Here is a 16644-nt window from a genome sequence, read left to right as displayed (position 1 = left end):
ATGTATCCAATTTTCTATTTTTTTTTAATTACCGATTTAATTTTATTAATGGATAATGGTAAGGTGAAGGAAAGAAGTTATTCAATATGAGTTCTTTGTTATTGAAAATTAAATTTTAAAAAATTAATTAATTCCAATCAACCACTATTGCTACTCGATGTCATTCAGTAAATAATAAAAAAAATGGTGTCTAAAAACCCATCCGGAGTATTTTATTTTCCTATCGGATCGTGTACAAAATAAAACTAAAAATATTTAGGGTCTGCTTAGTAAAAAATTTATGTTCAATACTACTTGGTACTAACCGTGCAACTAGCGCCCTCTATGAGAGGCAGACATAAAAACAAATTCATTCGATGTATCAGATTCCAAAACATATTCGTACAAAATTTTAATTTAATGTTACCAGTAGTTGCGGCAAAATCGTAAAAAAATTGTATAATTTTTAATTCTTCAACGCCCTTTATCTTCAATGGCATCACGAAATTTTTATACTGAACAAACCCCAAATATTTTAGAGTTTTCTTTCTATTCCAGAATAAGTAGATGTTGCATCCTCCACCCTTAGATATATAAGGGGATCTTGTCTAGGTAAATGTAAAGACGAAAATATGTAACCATTCTCAATCGATCATTGGAACTTTACTTTTAATAAACAAAATGGAATATAAATACTGTCCTTACTATTTTAACATATTGCGGACCGCAGAACGATAAAGTCCAATTCATTTAAACTAACGTACTTGTTTCGGTAATTTCTTCATAATGGTATATTTTTTATTTGCTTTAGGTACATGATCTACTAGATCCTCAAACAAATAAACAATCTTTAAAAGTCAGAGAACACAATGTCCTTGGACCCTATGTTGATGGTTTGTCACAGCTTGCTGTAACTTCGTTTCAGGTAATATTTTGAAAAATCCCGTTATTATCAATATGATTAAGAGAAAATTCAACCATATGGGAATATGGGCTATTAAAAAGATGGTACGAAAATAGAAATATAGAACTAAACTGTAAGACACCAGTAATTAAATATTAGTTGTAATCATCAATAATTCTTTCACATAATCAGAATCTGAATTAAGGAAACGAAAGCGTACAAATTTGAAATCAAATCACTCGTAATAAAGGCTTTATCGTGTGTTAATAAGAACAATAATAAAAACAGAGCATCTTACATAAAACAGGGGTCTGTCAAGGCATATGTCGTGCGCATGAGCTCTTCCATCAGACAAGATATCGTGCGCTCTTCACACAACGATACACATGCGCACAAATATTATTTGTAGTACTCTCATCTTCTCATAAGAAATTTTTATACTGATAATTGTATTTTCAAAATATGTTCGGATATGTTTCGAATTTGAATTTTGATGTTTCGCCTTCCCTTTGAAAGCCATTTTCAAAAGTTTTTGAGGTCTCAATTCCCTACTATTCGTGTGGGCGTTTTAGGATTTGTCAAGGGCATAATCTATGTTTGAACTGATCTCGAAAAACAGATCTAATAAGACTACTTACTAAATGTCTCTAGCTACCATAAGGTATATATAAATTCCGGTTTCTTATCTATCTTGGTCACTCCAACTATTATTATTTTGTTTTCATAAATATTCATAAACATTCATATTTTACGAAGGTTGTCTTTAAGTTTTTACAAAAACTGAAGCAGAAACGTACACGTTCGAAACTACATTTTTGCATATGCTCAAACCGATTCTGGAAACAATTTTGCCACTCTGAAGCTAATATCGTAGAAATATTGTTTTGAAAGTCTTCAACAGCTTCTTGATGGGATGAAAATCCTGTCCGCGCATCTTTTATTTAGCAGCGGAGAACAAGAAAAAGTCATTAGCCGATAAATCGGGCGTATTTCATTGAAGTTGGCATTGTCGTCGTGAAGAATGATGCAACGTTTTTGGTTCATGATCATTCATCCAAAGAGACGCCTTTAATTGTCTGTAACTCACAGGCCTATCTTCTTTAATTATGTTGCGCAATCTTCTCTGATGGTGCTACATTACCAAAAGTTGCATGAAGCGATTCCATGTATGTTGGTTGAGAAAGACCTTTTTCAAAATCAAAAAATAATCCAGAGTAAGCCGGGTGATTTCCAATTTTGTATAAACTTGATTCTTTTAAACGTTCACTATCAACAACTTATTCAATTTCTATATTGCCACTGCCTTTCCAGTAACAAACGTTAATGTTCAAAATTACAGTGGTGCCACAACTCATATTGTTCGATCGTAAAAACTTGAAAGGCAACACTTGTATGACACATCAACTTTTTGGATTGGTAGACAGAAATATTTTTGAATACAATTTGATGTAATTGAATCACTAGCTTTTCAATATCATGCATTGGTGATTAAACATTGAAAACTGTTTTACTTGAACAGTAATTTTCAGCTTCTGTTTTACTCGGCTTAAATAGATTTTGCATTGTTTAGGAATTCTCTTTATTGTACATTTTTGGCGTTTTCTGCACAAATTTTTCGTAAGTTGAATTCTGAAAACTGAATTGTATAAAGGTACAACTAAAAATAATGAATATCTATTTGGGTTATTAACCTATAATAATAAAATGATCCATACAATTTACAGGACATCGACAATTTGATGGCGGAAGGTAATAAATCACGAACAGTTGCTGCAACAAATATGAATAGCGAATCATCAAGATCTCACGCAGTATTTACAGTAATACTTACCCAAACCCTGGTAGAACCTAAAACAGGTGTAACTGGAGAGAAAGTCAGTAGAATGTCACTAGTAGATTTAGCTGGTTCAGAACGGGCTGTGAAAACTGGAGCAGTTGGAGAAAGACTCAAAGAAGGCTCCAATATTAATAAGTCGTTAACAACCTTAGGTCTAGTCATTTCAAAATTAGCGGATCAATCGTCGGGCAAAAATAAAGATAACAAGTTTGTGCCATATAGAGATTCTGTACTAACATGGTTACTAAAAGATAACTTAGGGGGTAACAGCAAAACAGTCATGGTTGCTACCATATCTCCGGCAGCTGATAATTATGAGGAAACTCTATCTACTCTACGGTACGCGGATCGAGCTAAGAGAATTGTTAACCATGCTGTTGTTAATGAAGATCCAAATGCTAGAATTATAAGAGAATTAACACAAGAAGTTGAAGCTTTGAGGGAAATGCTTAAACACGCAACAGTATGTAAAAATCTTCATTTTTTAATACATATTTAATTAAATGAAAAAATAGTCCCAAAATAGTATTTATTTATAACAAGTTTTGATTGTTAAAAATATTAATAACCAGTGTATTAACTACAATATCAGTATAACTACCAAGGGAAAAATTCAAAATACTTTTAATTATTACTAACTAATATTCCATTATTATTTTGGTTTCTTGAACAATATAGTTTTCTAAGAGGGAAATTCATCATTAATGACGTGTATACAAATGTGTTTGCCTCTTACTACATATTTATTACTGTAGCTACTTTACATAGGAAAGATAAATATTTGCTAAAGCTGTGCAACTATAGATATGTGGTATTTACACATTCCATGTTTACTGTATTCTGATTTTCATTTTAGGGATCTCCTGTTGGTGACATTCAAAGAGTTGATATACATCAAAAATTAAATGAAAGTGAAAAATTATACAAAGAAATGTCGCAAACTTGGGAAGAAAAATTAATGAAAACGGAAAGAATTCAAAACGAACGACAACAAGCTTTAGAAAAAATGGGCATTAGTGTGCAAGATTCTGGTATAAAAGTGGAGAAAAATAAATATTATTTAGTGAATTTGAATGCTGATCCTTACCTAAACGAATTATTAGTATATTATTTAAAGGATGTTACAGTAGTAGGTGCTAGTAGTAATGGGTCTGGTAAAGAACCAGATATTCAACTATCCGGTTTGGGAATCCAACCTGAACATTGTATTATTACCATAGAAGATAATGGTTTATTCTTGGAACCTCTTGCCAACGCTAGATCTTGCGTTAATGGATCTCAAGTCAGTCAGAAAACACAATTACGTCATGGTGATCGAATCGTATGGGGTAACCACCATTACTTTAGAGTCAATTGCCCTAGATCGATATGTAAGTCATATCATTAATAAAATATATATCAAACTCCTTTCTACCCTTTAGGATATAGGGGTACAAAAATGTACATTCACAATTTTTAATAACTTTCTTTGCATTGCTCCATGACAGTTAACTCAAAACTTTTATCACGTCGTCCCTTATTTCTTTTGGTCTTCCTGTTTTTTTTTGTTGTCCTTTGGCTTGCCAAACAACTTCACTACCTTCTTTCAATAAATTCGGGGATTGGTATTACTTGCAGCTTTCCTCTTATATTATCGTTTCTAATTATATCCTTTCTTATCACTCCTTGCATTATTCTCGAATATTTCATATCTGTATGGGCCTAAATATACTTCGAAATACTTCCATTTCGGTTCTTCTTGATATTTCTCATTCATTTATGAATCCATTGACCACAGCATATTTTACTTTGTTTGAATTTTAAATTCTCTTATTTATTTCCGTCTCTATGTTCTCATCCTTTTCAAGTTCTAGATATTGCACTTTATTTACTTGTTCTATTTCTTTCTATGTGCATTTTGTAACCTCCATTGTTTATTGTCAATACCTTCGTTTTCTTTATATTCATTTTCATTTCATTGTCTTGTAGTACTTCCTTTGATATAATTTTTGTTATAATTCTTTTTCAGGCCCTGCTATTAATTGTACATCATCAGCAAATGTACAATCTGAAGTTTCTACTCTTTCTAAATATTTATGCCCCATATACATGCTTTTTATTTTTTCTTAATTATATCGTTCATAAATACGACGAAAGCAATGGGTTTAATCTTTCTCCTTGTCTTGATCCTCCCTTTGTTTGTTTCGCTTTCAATGCTTTGTTTATAATTTCCTTTTGCATAAAAATGTATATCTTGTATATTTCGGAATTTTATAAACTCACTTGTGTATTTGTGTCTTGTGTATACTTATAAAATTTATTCCTCTATAGTTATTAAAATTTGGTTTATTTCCTTTTTTTGTGTATTCGTATTATTATCCCATTCTCCAATCATTTGGTATTCATTCAACTTCCCAAGTTTTATGCAATATGTGTTCTTTGTTCACCCATCTTTTTCAACATTTCTAATTTTATTTTATCTTCGCAGGGGCTTTTCCTTTCTTAAAAAAATGTATCGCTTCTTCTAGATCTTTTTTATTACCTTCTCATTTTCTTTGGGATCTTTTGTGCAGTTTACTATTTTTTTTGATCATATCATTATTATTATATTAAAAGAGTATTTTTTTCCAAATATTTGGTACAGTAAACAGTTAATTTTTATTAATACCATGGCTGTCAGCTTAGTACATATTCAGTAATTGAATCTGTATACAAAAATGAAGATTATGAACTATATATAAATGATGTCCATTTTTGACAAGCAATTATGAGCAAACTTTCAATTTATCATAATTATCCATGATTATTGGTGGAAAAGTAATATTTTTTAATTTAGGATTCACAACTCAACCCTACTTTGTATGAAAATATGAATATGTGCGTTTATCTACCATATCTTAAAACAAATAAACGAAATTAAAGCATTTATAAATATTCAACAGTATCTCTGCTGACAGTAAACTTCATTTCATAACGAAAATCAGTTTCCATTCAACACTTGAGGTAATAGCATAAATTATACAAAAATAGGGAGATTTTTGTAAACTTTAAAATTTTTGTTAGCCATAATCCTTGCCTAGTCCAATGTTTGCTTTTTATGGAATGGTAATGTGCTTCTTTATTGTTTCGTTAATGCAAGTTCTGGTATAAATGGCAGAAAATATTTTGGACATTTTTACTACCGTTGATTATAGGGTTTCTAGTTATACATATAGTTGAAATATTTTTAGAATTATTCTCACGTAGGATATCAAGTATATAAATAATTTTTATTTAAGCTGCTGCTTCAGAGCCACAAACACCAGCACAAAACATCGATTACAATTTTGCAAGGGATGAGCTAATGACAAATGAACTGAGCAATGATCCAATTCAGACTGCAATTGCCCGGCTTGAGAAACAACACGAAGAAGACAAACAAGGTAAATTAAGCTTCATAAAGTCAAACAGTTTCAATTAGTTCGAAGAATCAAGTATTACTTGGTTATTTTTCCTAGTCACTTTCTTGTTTAATAAATGCCTTGAAGTTGAAAAATTATTCATATGAACTTATTTTATGAACTCTTGAAAAAATAAAATATTTCAAATTATGACAATATGAAAAAGATACATACTCAGAGTAAAATTTACTAATAACTAATATAGCAAAAAAACTTCGATTGAATGTAGATAGAAAAAGGTGATGTATATATTTATTGTAAAATAATTTTACAGTGGCATTAGAAAAACAGCGTGTTGAGTATGAAAGGCAATTTCAACAGCTTCGTAATATGGTGTCTCCATCAACACCTTATGCTCCATATTCGTATGATCCTCTTAAAATTGGTTTGAGTAAGACTGCACCTTGTACCCCCACAACTCAAATGAAAGTGGAAAGATGGGCGCATGAAAGGGATGAGATGTTTAGGCGAAGTATATGTCAATTAAAAGAGGATATACTTAGAGCAAATTCATTAGTTACTGAAGCAAACTTTCTTGCCGAAGAGATTGGTCGACAGACTAAATTTAGTGTTACCTTACAGATTCCTCCAGCTAATTTAAGTCCTAATAGAAGAGTAAGTTGATTTCAAATTATAAATATTTATTGATTATTGTGAAAATGAAAATACTATCAATACTAGATTGGTAAACATTGTCTAATTTTGCAGAAAGGTGCTTTTGTCAGCGAACCCGCAATTTTAGTGAAACGAAATAATTCTAGTCAGGTATGGTCGATGGAAAAATTAGAAAATAAGCTAATAGATATGAGAGAATTTTATGCAGAACATAGAGATATAGAAAATGATCAAGAAAACAATAACGAGATTAAAGGACCAGATCCATTTTTTGAATCACAAGAAGAGCATAATTTAATAGGAGTTGCTAACATATTTCTTGAATGTCTGTTTCATGATGTTACTTTAGATTACCATACACCTATTATTAGCCAACAAGGAGAAGTAGCAGGTCGATTACAGGTATGAATAGAGTATCAAATATAAAGTAAAAATTGTATTAAATTCACAAATTTCTAGGTTGAATTGAGTAGGATATCTGGCTCATTCCCTCAAGATAGAATTTGTGAGGCCGCTTCTGATAGTTCATCTGAATGTAGTCATGATGAAGAAGAACAAGGTACTTCACAAGTAACCATCCGCGTTAATATAAAACAAGCGTCGGGCCTACCTCTTTCTCTTGCTAATTTCGTATTCTGTCAGTATTCCTTCTGGGGTTATCCGGAAGCAGTGGTTGTACCTGATACTGCTGATCCTAATGTGAATGGCCAACCAACAACTGTTAAATTCGATCATTCACAAGTCTTTACAGTTAACCTATCTGAGGAGTTCATGGAACACTGCGCTGAAGGAGCGCTTTCTATAGAAGTTTGGGGAAACAGAAGCTCTGGATTTTCAAAATATAAACCTGGTTGGGAAGTAGTAGAGCAACAGCTTGCTACAGCTAGGTCATTACTTGATAGATGGTCTGAACTAACTAGAAAAATAGAACTGTGGGTAGAAATTCAGGAATTAAATGATCAAGGAGAATATGGAGCTGTGGAAGTCGCAATGAGAACAGACATGCTGACGGGTGGCATTTATCAACTAAGACAAGGTCAACAACGAAGGATTCAAGTGAGAGTAAAACCAGTACAGAACTCTGGTACACTTCCTATAATATGTCAAGAGATTATTAAAATTGAAGTAGGTGGTGTTATTGTAAGAAGTAGATTACAGAAACCCTTAGATTCATATCAAGAAGAAGACTTAACAATACTAAGAGAGAAATGGAGCGACGCCCTACAGAAGAGAAGGCAATATCTAAATCAGCAGCTACAAAATTTATCTGAAAAAACTAATAAAACAGAACAAGACATTGAACGAGAAAAAAGTTTAATGGAACAATTGGTTAATTTAACTGAAGAAAGCAATGCTGTTTATATACCGCAACCTGGAACAGGGATACCTGGCGCTCCAGCCATGTGGAGTCCCCCTCCTGGTATGGAACCTCATGTACCCGTGTTATTTTTAGACTTAAATGGTGAGTAACATTTCATTGATTGTTTTTCAATTACTAATAGATTGATTTTAGCTGATGACTTATCTACAAATCCAGCTGGAGAAGAAGTAACGATTGCAGGCGTTAATTCTATTTTACCAAAAGAAGATGGGAAAGAGTTCTACAGTTTACGAATTCTCAGTCATTTAGAAAAAGACGTCTGTGCAGTTGCTGGTTGGGATTCTTCAATTCATGATAGCCCACATTTAAACAAAGTTACTGAAGGTGCGCTTAGTTTTCCATTCTTGATTTTTTTCCTCATTGTGTTAATACGTCAGGAATAAAAATTATATTTTTAGCCAACGAACGAGTATATATGATACTTCGTGTAACAGTACGGCTGTCTCATCCAGCTCCAATGGATCTTGTCTTGAGAAAGCGATTAGCAATAAACGTCTATAAACGACAGAAGTTCACAGATATAATCAAAAATCAGATAAAATCAAAAATTGTTCGAACTGATTTAGTAACGTCATGCGGAGTTACTTATTTAGTAGTTTCCAATGTACCAAAAGCCAGTGAGGAATTAGAAGGTAGAGAAAGTCTTGCACAATTAGCAGCTTCTGGAGAAAATTCTTCAATGTGTGATGGCGAAACTTATATAGGTGAGGAAAAACACTACAAAATGAATTGTGAGAGATTGTTTTATAATCACAAAATATATAATTCCAGAAAAATATACAAGAGGAGTGAGTGCGGTTGAGAGTATTTTAACTTTGGATAGGTTAAGGCAAAGTGTAGCAGTTAAAGAATTATTACAAGCTAGAGGTCAGCCGTTAATGAGAAAGACAGTCAGTGTACCCAACTTTTCACAGGTAAGCACTTTGTTTATATTCGCTAATAATTATGTCACATTTAGTTGGCTTTAATACAAAATTTCACAATAATCACAGAATTATTTTTTTGATAATGTATAGTTTTCTCGTGTTTGGATTTTAGCTAAGACATTATTATATTTATTACTGGGTATATTACAAGTTGAAAATCTGAAATTTAAATATCCTCTGACAAGAAGATATCTTTTATATCATTCCTTCATGTGTGTCCTTTATTGTATTACCTCTAATTTTTTTTGCATTTGCTCCAAATTGCAAATCATTTCAGATTTTACTTTGTAATGTTAGTATTGGTGGTTTTATTATTTTCAATATTATACAAACTTCTGTTTGTGGTGAAATTTTGTTACTTTTATTTATTCACTTTTTTATTTGAAATCACTATTAATTAAATATATGTCACCATAAATAATAAATGTATTTACGTGCTTATATCACTGATTATTATTTAGTACATATTAACCAACTATTTATTTTTGCTGCCTAGACTTTGGAAAATAAAAACGGGGTACGTGTATAGTTAATGTCACGCTTTTTATGCTTTACATTAAGAGTAGTTAATACGTTACTTCATTTAATACTATATCTTATTCCAATTAAAGACTGACAATATTTTTACTCTTTTCAGTTTACTCTTACTCCTTTGCATTAGAGTTTCTATACACACATATTTTGAAAGCTTCTAAACAACGCCTTAATAATCATTGAATTATATAAGTAGAAAGCAACATAAAAATTTAATTAGAAATTAGATTTTGTGTTTTTTAAAATTCTCATTGAAAAGAATACTTTTGATGTGGAAAAACTGCATACCCATAGAAATAATATGGTGTATTGATCAACATCCATCCCGTAATTTTACTAAAGCTCTTAATTCAAAATAGTTCTAATAAATACATTGCCGAAAATGTACAATGTGCATTAATTAACTACGCCAGCATTGAAAAATATATGTTCAGATCCTAATTTTTCATATTTTCTCCATTATATATATATATATATATATATATATATATATATATACATATGAGGGATAAAACTATCCACAACGCCTCTCTAACTGCCCAATTCATTCCGTCCATTAAGTTTGGGCCGCCCTGCATCACATATTGTCGTTATAAATTTGGAATATTACAAAATAATTTTATTATATTTAGTAGTTATTTGTAGTGAAAATTTCTTTAACGTATTATCTGTCTGAAGCATGGCACCTTAAATTGTACAAAAAAATCAGCACAAGTTACAAATTAATAATCAAATACTATATCTTCCAGTTAATGCGATTAGATCTCAGTAGTGAGTCTCTACATATGTCTCGATCAGAAAGTGTTTCCGAACTCAATAGTGAATTGGGTACAACACCATCACGAGGACGATCATCGTTTGGAAAAGACACTGAAGTAACACCACCCAAATTTGGAGGACTAGGTATGTTACTTGATTATTATATTATAGTAAATATCAAATTAAGTCAAAATGAAATTTGGTAGAGAAGATAGTGATAGAATCAAGATACATAGAAATATTGGTATATTAGAAAATACAATTTTTAGTAGTCTGCTCCTGTGAATTTGTGTAAGTTAAAATTTGTCTTAGGTAGAGTAAACCTCGGCTGTCCAAAGATAGCAAATCACATTTATTTATGTCCATGTGTTAAAATAAAGTGGAAATTGAATTATAAGTGTTTTGTATTGGTATTGATTACAGTAAAATTTCACACTAATCATTCAAAATTGTGGATTTGGAAGCTGTTTATTTTTCTGTTTTTTAATGTTGATGCGTTCGGAAATATCGAGCTTATTTTTCAACAAATAGTTTGGTATTTTGATTCTGGTATGCTTACTTAGATGACCTTTTGGACCAAACGATGCTTTCCAAACTCTGATTCTTCTGTTTCTTGTTTTCATTAGTGACGTCATATTATAACTATGAATTTGGATATCTATACAATAAATATATCATTATGAAGCCAAATACGTCGTAAATATATCAGTACTGGTAAATATTTTCATGACTTTGATATAGGGGCTCCATTTTGAACTAGACGCACTTGCTCTTTACTTGATTGACTTCGATTGATAACCAAGGCTGACAGTTAAAAATTTTATCATCACAGCTTCCGATATATTTTTTTCCCATTTTTAAAAAATTTATCTTTGTGTTGGTTGATAAATTACTTGTCTCAAAGTACTAAATTTTCTTTTTATAATAAGTTTAATTTTCCTTGCGGATAAATCATAAGCTATTTTAGCAGAATCAAGCTAAGACACACAGTTCTTCATGGTCTTATTCATGGAGAGAATGCACTTTCTCAGTACTGATATATTTAAAATGTAAGTAATACAGGCAAATGTTATACGTGTAGGTTTAAAAAAAGATGTCACTTTGAATTTATAGTTTTTTTGTAGTGAAATATTTACTGCTTAATATGTATTCACTTTTAAAACGTGTTATTCATTCCTTTTTTTAGATACATATAATAAATATATTGGCAGTTATTTGGACTTAAAGTACGCAGGTCTAATTTTGGTCCTGTCATATAAATAGTACATTTTGTGTCACTATGACATGTATACTATTTCCATTTTTTAAACTAATGTTTGAAACGTGTAGAAAAACACTAATAGATGCTTAACACTGAAATAGCATATAAATTGATGTAAACATTGATTCAAAAATATTACTAATTTTTCATTGAATTTTCTTCGTGCATCCACAAGGCTCCATTCTCTCAGGTAAAATGGAGGCTTGCATACTAAGATTGCTATATTAGGTGGATAATATAAGTGACAATTGAAAACCGTCACCTGCTTGACTTCTAAATTGGAAACAAGTTTTGAGATTGTGGATTGCATCTCAAATCTATGTTAAAACTGTAGTTAGAAAAAGACTATCACAGAAATAATAGGATAAGCTTTCTATTGAAGGTTTTTCTTTACCAAGAAAACGAAGGCTTTCTTCATTGATCTCTGACTGCTATGACTATTCTATCCTCACTATATTTGAAACGCTTAAAGAAAATATAAAGACATGAATTGAGTAATAAAAGTTTTAGTGTGGTCAAGTTTGTTCCAAATCTATAGGTTTTTCATATAAAAATATATCCATCTCTCGTGTTCTATTGTAAACATATTGTTTTGATGTCCTTTATAGAGGTATTAATTTCATTTTCAATGGGTGTAACTGTCAAAAGTTCGATGCAACTCACAAAGAAAGTCTTTGTTATACCATATAAGAAAGCTGAACCAGAAGGTTTCTGTGTTGGTTGTTATGTAGATATGGATAAAACTAGCATGTTATGGATATAAGTGGCCATTTTAGTTTTAGCTTGAATTGAATAATTTCTGTTCAGGGATAGCTGAATACTGTGGCAATACTTTTGCAACAAAAATGTTAGTGAAAAATAAAATATCGAAAAAGTAACCAAGAATGTTAATCATTTTATTATTAGTTAAATTTTTGATGTTATAGTGTACTTTATGCTGAAGAGTAACAATTCAATGATATTTTCGATGTCGTTTTCGCTATTTTATATTTTTCTAAAAATGGAATTATATTAAACAAACAAAAATGTTCATAACTCTTTTATTGTACAAAGTTTTCCTTGCGGATAATGGTATTACATGTATTAAAGTCACGGAGACCTAGGCTATTCTAACCAGTCCCAAAAATACCGGGTGCATCGTGAGCATGTGTAGTAAACATAGACATGAAAATATTAACAATTCTACAAGACTTGTTACAATAAGATTTTCGAAAACGCTCCGTATCAATTTTCAAAGTTGAATTTTTATATTTAAGGAGTCTTACTGAGAACTGAGTCTTGTCCATGTACAAAATTAGATTCGTTTTCGTATTTTCAATTGGCAAACCTGCATGTTGTGTTTTTGTTAGATGGGAACTAAGTCTCGAGTGGCTTGAAATAAAAACAAAGATTTAAAACATGTGTAGAAGATATGATGATCGTTATGTCGAAGCACACATCTGTTTCTCAGCATACCATAAATTAAAATTATCTTCGTATTTCAGCTCGTCCCACATTTTTAAATCTCAACCTAAACTTGAATTCATTGAGATTGCAACAACCTTCAAGTACAAAACGTATGTTAATATATTGTAACATTTTGGTGTAGTTATTTTCATTTATTTTTCATACTCACACTAATTATGATGTTGAGGGCTTTATTTATTTATTGTTCATAGTGTGCTAAATATTATATTTTTTTATATTTCTGATTCTCGTCACAAAATGGCATGTTTATTGATTCTGTTTATAAGATTTCTAATGTATCTTGCTTTTATTTATTTAGTGATTTTTTTATTTTTCTAGATGTTATGTTATGAAGTGAGACTTGATTGTGATTCTTTAATATAATGGTATTTTTGCTATTCTCTTATTGATTCTATGACATTCAATTTTACATTTTAAAGCGCTATTAATTTTATAACCCGTATCCTATGAGATAGAAATCACATTTAGTTAAATCCAAAGTCTAAACAAGATGCACATTATTTGTGTAAAGAAATAATTGATAGTGCGCCCTGTCAGATTTTCTAAATAAGGATTTCATTTTAATACTTTCTCATGCTCTCTTCATGTAATTTATGCAAAAATTGATATTATATAATATATGAACTACAATTGTGTAAAAAGTTTAATTCTATCTATTTGATCCATAAACTGTCAAAATGAAATTGTATTTCAATTTTTTTTATTCCATAGTTGGAATTAAACAAATGATCGAGTCTCTCTCTTCATAGATTATTTTTTTATTTCTTGAATATGCAGCCTGTTTTTTGCAACCTTTTATATAAGTCACATTTAATTTGTATTGTTATTAAATAGTTTTCCCGGGTATGGTATCTCCAGCAAACACAAAACTAGGACTGAGAATGACAACATTACATGAGGAACCAACAAAATCGTTACCTCGAAAACATTCTTTTGATCTTTTAATGGACGATCCAATCGAGGAGCAAGGTGAAGAGGGAATTAATGGAAAAACAGAAATTCACGTATGTACTTTTATTTCGAGACTAAAATCATTTTCCATATCATTATTATAATTTATTCATTATTTCATTTCAGTACGTTCAACGCAAGAAAACTTTCGCTAAAAAATCTCTACCAATGTCACGTACACTGGACTCATTAACAGAATTTGCTCCAAAACCCAATACTCCATCATCCAGTTCTAGTGGTTACGGATCTCAAGCTGTTTCAATTACTAATTTATCTTGTGACGATTCATTATCAATGAAGAGTATGAGTGTGGATGAAACGCCAGATTTGGAATGTAAATTGAACAACGACTTAGAACCTGTATCAGAAATGACCAACATTTCAAAAGGAGTTGAGGTAAGTAGTAATATATAAGTTACAGTAAAAGTAATAAATTCGGTGATTATATAAAATTACCGGTGATTATGCATAATCACAACCGAATTTGGTAAATATGTTAAATTATCTCATATTTATTAAATATATAAATTAGTTTATAAAATCCCCAACTCGTAATGGAGAATGTGAAGCCCCTAACTTTAGGAAAATTCGTTCAGTTTGCGCAACTGCTTGGCACGATTTCAGAAGTAGTTCTAATTTTGTTGCATGTACCCTCTCGTCAAAAATAAAACAGTTAATAATGGCTGGTGTGCTTGAGTGTTTTAATTCCAAATTACTTCATATTATGGATACTAAGAAAACAAACAGTGGTTAGGTTAGGTAGTAACTTCTCAAAAAAAACCTGCACTTTATTCTACTAACTAAATAAGCATGGTTTGTTGATTTAAATATGATCATCCGTCAGTGTTGAAAATGATGTTATATATACTTATAAAAGGCATAACTTCTGGCATTAAATTTACTTCAATTATATTTTATGATGCTGTTTAAGATTTGTATTACTTTTACAGATATAAAGTAATGAATAACTATAAATTTGAAGACTTGTTAAAAAAATCTGATTTAAATAAAAAATCAAAAACACTGCCAATATATCATAATATTGAACGAATTTTCCTAAAGTTAGGGGCTTTTATCACATTCCCCATTACGAGTTGGAGCTTTTATAAACTAACTGGTAAATTTGATAAATATGAAATAGTATATCAAATTCGGTGGTGATTTTGTATAATCACCAATAATTATATATAATTACCGATTTATCGTTTTTACTGTAACATATATATTTAATAAGAGTAAATCTTAACATTTGATTAACCATGTGAATACGAATAAGAAATAGTGAATAATCAAAAACAATAATTTCATTTACTTTTTCAGAGATTATCTGTGGAAGAAGACCAAAATTTGACCCCCAATGACGAAAGCTCAGATGATGTGATTAATGGTGGAGACAGTGATTCTAATCAAAATCAAACAGGAAGTGACCTTAATGAATCAAGTTCTATCGTGAAAACAAATTTATCTCCAGGAAGAGTCGTCAGAAGGAAAAAGCAAAGCTCACGTAGTCATTATCATAGAGCATCTTTTCCACAAAGTAGGACATTATTGTCAGAAAGTAAATCAGCACATAATTTGGGTAGTAAAAATAATCTTGTATTATCAGCTGAAGACGATAGTATGGATAGCTCCACCGATCGTCTAGAAGGTAATAAATAGTTATAAACATTTTTCCACCAGCTATTATAAAAAATATGGAAATTGATTTCAGATGAACATGATAATTTTGGTTCCCGCCCTGACCTCACTAAGTTTCATGACGTTCCCGTCCCTGATTGGGTAGTGTTAGGAGAAAGTGTGCTTATTAGACCTTATAATTCTTCTGGAGTTGTCGCTTTTATCGGAGAAACTGAGTTTTCTACTGGAACTTGGATAGGGGTGGAACTGGATGCCCCAAAAGGTAATAAAAAGTTTAAAAGTAACCCTCTACCTAAATATGGAGTTTTAAAAGAATTTTATTATAAATACATTTCAATCTCAGGTAAAAATGACGGAAGTATCAAAGGCATTCGTTACTTCACTTGCAAACCTAAACATGGGATGTTTGTAAGAGCAGATAAGTTGATATTGGATAGGAGAGGTCGTGCTATGAGGCTTGATAAAGCTGAAGCTCTTGCTAACAACAGTAAATGTTCATTAAGTAAAGGTAATGTTATAATTAGTAGAGTTTATATTCACAGTTTTCATCATCAATTATAATGTTTATATGAAATGAAGCAAATAAGGAGGAATGTAACGAAAACTGATAAAATTTTCTAAAAGATATATATTTATGAAATCCAGATTTACATAATAAAACATTCAGGTGAATTTCAATAACTTCTATTACAAATAACAATCATTAAAAATGGTGCATTCCACTAATCGTTCACGGCGCTTAAAATACTCTTTTGGGCGATCCACATAACAACTACGATCGTTGTGGTCGTGGCGAGAATGTCACTCATGAGGTCATGACTAACATGACTAACGACTCTTGTCAAGAGGTGAGCATTGAAAGTATTAGCGGAATTTTCAAAACTCAAGCAACGCAGATTGCAACCATGACAATTTATCTCATTTTTTGATGCGGTATGGGATATCATAAGTACTTTTGAAGCATTCTTGTGAC

The 16644-nt window shown here is 31.0% G+C and overlaps 1 protein-coding gene across 5 annotated transcripts in view; it reads left to right on the top strand.

Annotated features, from left to right (window-relative positions):
- LOC130897132 (kinesin-like protein KIF13B) overlaps positions 1 to 16644 on the top strand; it is an 86958-nt gene that overhangs the window by 64574 nt on the left and 5740 nt on the right. Inside the window, exons 5-23 of one of the 5 annotated variants that reach the window (XM_057805763.1) lie at positions 791 to 904; positions 2608 to 3183; positions 3577 to 4090; positions 5978 to 6121; positions 6414 to 6754; positions 6848 to 7156; positions 7214 to 8216; positions 8268 to 8459; positions 8534 to 8839; positions 8907 to 9049; positions 9558 to 9578; positions 10345 to 10498; positions 11791 to 11805; positions 13100 to 13171; positions 13917 to 14086; positions 14160 to 14429; positions 15354 to 15681; positions 15745 to 15933; positions 16015 to 16179. In XM_057805763.1, the coding sequence (XP_057661746.1) occupies positions 791 to 904; positions 2608 to 3183; positions 3577 to 4090; positions 5978 to 6121; positions 6414 to 6754; positions 6848 to 7156; positions 7214 to 8216; positions 8268 to 8459; positions 8534 to 8839; positions 8907 to 9049; positions 9558 to 9578; positions 10345 to 10498; positions 11791 to 11805; positions 13100 to 13171; positions 13917 to 14086; positions 14160 to 14429; positions 15354 to 15681; positions 15745 to 15933; positions 16015 to 16179 (5026 nt within the window). The remainder of the gene's footprint in view (positions 1 to 790; positions 905 to 2607; positions 3184 to 3576; positions 4091 to 5977; positions 6122 to 6413; positions 6755 to 6847; positions 7157 to 7213; positions 8217 to 8267; positions 8460 to 8533; positions 8840 to 8906; positions 9050 to 9557; positions 9579 to 10344; positions 10499 to 11790; positions 11806 to 13099; positions 13172 to 13916; positions 14087 to 14159; positions 14430 to 15353; positions 15682 to 15744; positions 15934 to 16014; positions 16180 to 16644) is intronic. The other 4 variants (XM_057805783.1, XM_057805773.1, XM_057805794.1 and 1 more) reach the window with 4 other exon arrangements.

Source organism: Diorhabda carinulata, chromosome 1, assembly GCF_026250575.1.
Source record: "Diorhabda carinulata isolate Delta chromosome 1, icDioCari1.1, whole genome shotgun sequence".
NCBI classification, from domain to species: domain Eukaryota; kingdom Metazoa; phylum Arthropoda; class Insecta; order Coleoptera; family Chrysomelidae; genus Diorhabda; species Diorhabda carinulata.
This window is presented reverse-complemented; position numbering and strand designations above follow the sequence as displayed.